Source organism: Pyxicephalus adspersus, chromosome 3 (genome assembly GCF_032062135.1).
Source record: "Pyxicephalus adspersus chromosome 3, UCB_Pads_2.0, whole genome shotgun sequence".
NCBI classification, from domain to species: Eukaryota; Metazoa; Chordata; class Amphibia; order Anura; family Pyxicephalidae; genus Pyxicephalus; species Pyxicephalus adspersus.
In genome coordinates, this window is record NC_092860.1 from 23,248,295 (window position 1) to 23,254,067 (window position 5,773).

Here is a 5,773-nt window from a genome sequence, read left to right on the forward strand (position 1 = left end):
CTGTTACAGATCATTATTTTCCACAAAAGGTTCATAGCAATGATCATATTTCAATCTAAAGGTTGCAGTTATAATAATGTCTGCTATATGGGATTGAAAAGATATATAGAGAATTATTCCAGCCATGTGTGTATGTTTTGCATGCACTTTCCTGACTAGAGGTATGTGTATCACAAAATTCTGAGCACCATGCAACAGAGATATTATGACAAGAGGAGCAAATATAATGAATCTTGTCCAGCGATATCTATATATCAAAGTTTTTTAAACCCCAGCAGCATAAAAGGACAATTGTGAATTCTGGAGTGCATCATCATTTCTAGATATGGCCGCAGCTCCAAAGCCTATTCTCAATAAAGCTGAACTCCAGACATACCAGTAAATACACAGGTCAAATGCATACACGTTAATGGACTAATTGACCCCACTTTTCTGGTTTGTAATTAAGCAAGTTTATTGAATACATAGATTAAAGATTTTTGTTTTTACAGTTGCCTGGAGTTCAGCTTTAAAATAATAGTGTATACTAAACCAACACATACAAGCCACAACTCTCAGTCTCAATGTACAGAATCTTCATGCATTATTCAAGATCAGATTCCAACAAGCACTTTGAGCTGTTGGCTATTCTGATGCAACTTAGTTTTAGAGAAAGAGGCTAAGGTTAAAGCTAAGGTTGGGAGGGGAGGTGAATCCCTTGTTTGTGTGGTTTACTTTGAGACTGCAGCACATACAGCAAATTTCTGCAATTCTGTAGAAGGGTTTGTAAGACATAACATGGAAAATGGTGGGTTGTTAGCAATGAAGTCTAATCAACTTTGAAACTATATGACTTCTAATATACCTCTTGAGGCACAATAATATGGGCCCTTAAATACAGCACCGTGAAAAATAAATATGATTTTGAAAAGCAATGTGGTTTTATTTGTAACTTTTCTAGCTCAAACTGAAAACCACAGACCACTCAGTGTCTTCTCTGCTAACTTTAATAAACAGATGTCCGAGTGCTATGAGCTCAGTCTGTTCTATCTTCGTGATCTGTTCTAAAATTTGCTTGCCAACTATTCTTGTTTGAAGAGTCTATGTGCATGAGCATCAACAAGGGGGACCTGGAAGAAGAGTGAAATATCTGTGACAGAGGCGTCATAGCACACCTTCCTGTTGAAGGGCATGGGAGATTTAAAGCACGTAAATTGTATGTAGACAGATTATATATTAACTTAATTCCTAAACACAGTCAGTTGATAAATGTGCATTGGTTAAAGCTTCTTCTCCGGACACAGGATATTGTGCTCAGATCTACCTGTGTATAGAAGAAGATACAGCGCTTTGTGTATGGATCTGTCAGACAGGCCAATATCTAAACAACTATGGTTAAATCAACTCTCACAGAGAGTTAAGATTGTAATGTGTACTGTTATTATAGTTCCTCAGTAACAGATATGATTTTACAGACTCATTTGTCCACCTTTCGGACTTCTCTGGTTTTCTTTAAATTCCACAAAACGCTGCAGAACATCTCATAGCTGAAGAAGGTGAGTCCTGTCGAAACAGCAGCTTTGAGAAGACTTGGGGACAATCCTTTAAAAAAACCCTTTAAGCCTTCTTCAAGATGTATACGGTAAACACAGTCCCTGAGACCATGGTATGTTCTGACCTGTTGGAATATTAAAATATTTATTAGGAGGTTAATCTTCAGAGACCGTATAGTAAGTTCCATAACTGTACATCTCAGACAGAAACATTGGTTTAGTTTAGTACAAAGGTCCGTAACCACCAGGCTTTGGGCTGTGCCAAACCTGATCAGCTTGCATGAATGGCTAAAAGAAACGACAGGAGAGAGGACAGAGATCCTTCCTGTCACAGTGAAGATTGCTCCAGCTGACAAGGAAAGTCGAGGCCAGAACTCCTCCCACCCCACATTAGAGATAATGTAACGGGCCAATTATGTGTAAATTTTTTCTTAGAGAAACACCTATAAATAAATTATTATTGATTCTGCCCTCTCCTTAAGCGCTCACATTCAGAACATTTCCAGGTCCTGCCACTTTTACCTGTGCAATATCTCCAAATTCTGCCCCTACCTGTCCCCAGAAACAACCAAACTCCTTGTACACACTCTTACCATCTCCTGTCTTGACTACTGTAACCTCCTCCTCTCTGGTATTCCACTAACCCGTCTCTCTCCTCTACAATCTATTATGAATGCTGCAGCCAGACTCATCCATCCTTCCCTCCGCTCCTCTTCCTCTGCCTTTCTTTGAAGCCAATGTTCTATTTCACCTTAGAATCAAATTCAAGCTCCTGTGTTTTGCCTTCAAATCCCTCAACAGTACTTGACCCACTTACATTTCTGGCCTCATGACATGCATGGCTCCAAGACTTTTCAAGAGCTGCTCCAACTCTCTGGAATGGTCTTCCTCATCCTACTCAGCTAGCCCCTACTTTCTGCTCATTTAAAAAACTCACTACTCCCAAATCGCCCCACTTATTGTAAGCTCCTCGGGGCAAGGTCTTCCCCTGTGTCACTGTCTGTATCTGTCTGTCATCACAACCCCTATTTAATGTACAGCACTGGATAATATGTTGGCGCCATATGAATATTGTTTAATAATAATAATTATCAAACACTTGGGTCAATCAGTGCAATCAAAAGATTGAAGATGTTGTGTTTTATATGTGTTCATAGCAATATCTTTCATTTACGTAGTTTATTTATTTCCACATGAACTCATGGCAAAGCATTAGCATTGAAATGAAATAATTACCTACCTCTCCAAATGCTGCCCTTGCCTGTTCAAAGCCCCCAACCTGGAGCCTTTTTTTAATTAAATCCAGGGGATAAGTGAGAGTTTTACTAATCACTCCAGCTCCGCTACCACACAGGAGGTTCTTCAAGTTATCTGTTTAGAGAATACAAGAAATTCATATACATATATTCACATTTTACAAAAGCACAAATATTTAAAAGGTTTTAACTGCTATAGCCGTTAACAGGAAGTGGTACAGTGGTATCAGATTAGTTTTTAGTCGCTAGATAGGAAATAAAAATGAACTGTTTTTTGTTGTGTTATAATACACACACACACACACACACACACACACACACTTCACCTGTCTATAAAAAAATCTATAGTAACTAATTACTGTAACTAGCTAATGAAAAGATTGTTTATATCCAAAAGGGTTACAGCACCTATTTTATTGGGGCCTGGCGGTGAAGCAGCTTTCCAAACTCTCTGCAACAGATTATATGAGGCGAACTGAAGACCAGCATATGGAAACACTGCTAGGAGAGTAGGACAGAGTCCCTGGTAGAAAGTTAAGAATCCTTCTGTCTTGGACATCGTGACAATGGCATGACGCAGTGTTTTATACACCTTGAAAAGAAACAGTAAGTTAGATGTGCTTCACATTCTATAGAATATCAGTCTGTACTCAGAACCTGGTTGTGCTAATCTTGGGTAAAAATCTGACGTGTGTCTTCTGTATACTGTTTTAAGCTACGTACACACGTCAGATTTTTATCGCCCGATAATCGGCATCGGCCAATTATCGGGCCCTTGTCGTTGGAAAGGATCGTGAAAGATCCTTTCCAACGACAAAAATTGCAAGTGTGTACGCAGCTTTAGAGACAAACAAAGCAGGGTGCCGCTCCCTTGTCCTCCCCCCTCCATCCTTGGAGTATATGGGTGCTGCCTATATAGCGCTATATAGCGTACATTCATCTATCACTGGATCTGATCACAAAAGATTGTTTCCAGCGACAATGATTAGATGTTTTTCTAATGTCTGGACTGGACTTTATTTACTGATCTGTTATCCTCATGGATTCACTGGGTTACCACCACCCTATTGTTGCTAGAAGCTAGTAAATGGCTTTCTTTATCTCTGCAATCCACTGCAACACTTTTATTTATCACAATTTGTCTGAAGTCTAGCTTAAAAGGCACAATGACATATCTAACACTAGCATGCTCAAAACAATAATATTTGAATACAGATTTTAAAGTACGGACCTTTTTTTAAATCACCCCTGAGCTATTCACCTGTTTTTTCTTTTCTAACATCCTCACTGTATGGCCCACTGAGAGCTAAATCTCTATTCATGTTTTTTAAAACCTTTTTTTCTTAGAGTTTTACAACAAAAGGGTGGGGTGAAGGGGTGGAAGAGGGGGAGGAATATAAATGGTAAAGGGGAGGATAAAGTACAGCAAAGACTTTAAACAAATGACAATATAGCAGTACAACATACAAAATATAAAAAATAAAACTGTACAAAATAGTACAACAATTCCAAAAAAATAAATAAATAATAAGAATTGTGAAATATTTTTCACATATACAACTGTTTGGGGTCAGATCGTTCCCAAATACTGGATACCATCATGAGGAATCTAGAAAACAATTACCAGTGAAAGGAACAGCAATTTCAGAAAATAATAGCCAAAAAGTTAGCATATTCCCAGGGGTCACTGAACCTAGTCATGTATGTTTACCTTTAAAAATGTGGAAAACATTAAAGAAGTGTTGTAGCCCTTAAAAGCTTCCCTTGATGGTACCAAGAAGTCAAAAGGGTTTTCGAGAGGGAGGTTAAGATAAGGACGGGGGAGGAGTGTACGGGAAATAATGTTGCTATAGATCATGATGGTGTTGATGATGGTGAGCCCAGGTAGTGGACGTATTCCGCCGACATAAGAAATTGAGACCAGTAAAACCATGTATTAAAAAATCTTCGACCCGTTCCTTGTGGCGAGGAAGTTAGGTCTTTTATGTGGTGAATCTCGTTGACCCTTCGCAGCCACAGATGAATGGGAGGTATGTCCACCAGTAAGCCGCAATACATGATTTTGCAGCCACAACCAAGTGTCTGAGCACGAGTTCCTGTACATTTTTTCTAAAAAAAGATTGTGCTGTAGGAGGAAGAAGCCGGGTCCCTCCAGAATCTGGCAGTCTGTCATGCGTTGGGAAATGTCCCTGACCGAAGACCAGATAGATTGGATAGCGGGGGAACTCCCAGAATATATGTAGGAAGGATCCAAGTGACGCTTGGCATCGCCAGCATCAATCTGATACTTCCAGTATGTGTTTCTGTAGTTTTTCTGGAGTAAGGCACCATTGGGATAGACTTTTGAAGTTGGATTCCTGAAACCCATTTCTTATGGATGCCTTATGGGCCCATTTTAGGATCGTAAGTTTCTGGTCCTCGGTCAAAGGGATCCCCAAGTCTTTGTTCCACTCCGAAAAATAGGAAGGGAAAGATTGAGGGTGAATCTCTATTCATGTTTATTCATTCATATAGTGGACTTGTAATGCCTTTTGTGGTTGGTGGCCTCTCTATAGATACCAATGGAGATTCTGGCAAGCATGACAAACCCAGGATATTTTTGGAGCAGTGACTGTACCACGCAATGAAGATCTTGAAGAATGGAAACAAGCAAGTATAGGATTTGAGAGGATTAGGGTTGGGTTTGCTGGCAGCAAGGAAAGTCATTTAAAGGATAACTATTAAAATTTCAGTGATCCTTAGAAGCAGGATCCCCCAAACTGTGGCTCTTTACCTAAAAGTACCCTTGGGATACTATTCCTTCCACTAATACCAACAATGGATCACTATTACTTCCACCTACACTAAAGATTGGGCTCTATTCCTCCTATTGATACCAGTCTTGGGACATTATTTCTCCTACTGACACAACCATGTGGCATGATTTACTCCACTTACATAGGGAAACTTTTCTCCAAATCACAGGCGTTGGGGCATTTTTCACTT

The 5,773-nt window shown here is 39.5% G+C and overlaps 1 protein-coding gene across 2 annotated transcripts in view; it reads right to left on the reverse strand.

Moving 5' to 3' along the window:
• Nucleotides 1-901: 901 nt before the first annotated feature.
• The window catches only part of SLC25A19 (solute carrier family 25 member 19), a 12,176-nt gene continuing 7,304 nt past the window's right edge, over nucleotides 902-5,773 (reverse strand). For both annotated transcript variants that reach the window (XM_072403926.1, XM_072403927.1), the window contains 3 exons: nucleotides 3,197-3,380; nucleotides 2,773-2,903; nucleotides 902-1,657 (listed from right to left, as the gene is read on the reverse strand). In XM_072403926.1, coding sequence (XP_072260027.1) covers nucleotides 1,457-1,657; nucleotides 2,773-2,903; nucleotides 3,197-3,380 — 516 coding nt within the window. In that variant the 3' untranslated portion in view covers nucleotides 902-1,456. The remainder of the gene's footprint in view (nucleotides 1,658-2,772; nucleotides 2,904-3,196; nucleotides 3,381-5,773) is intronic.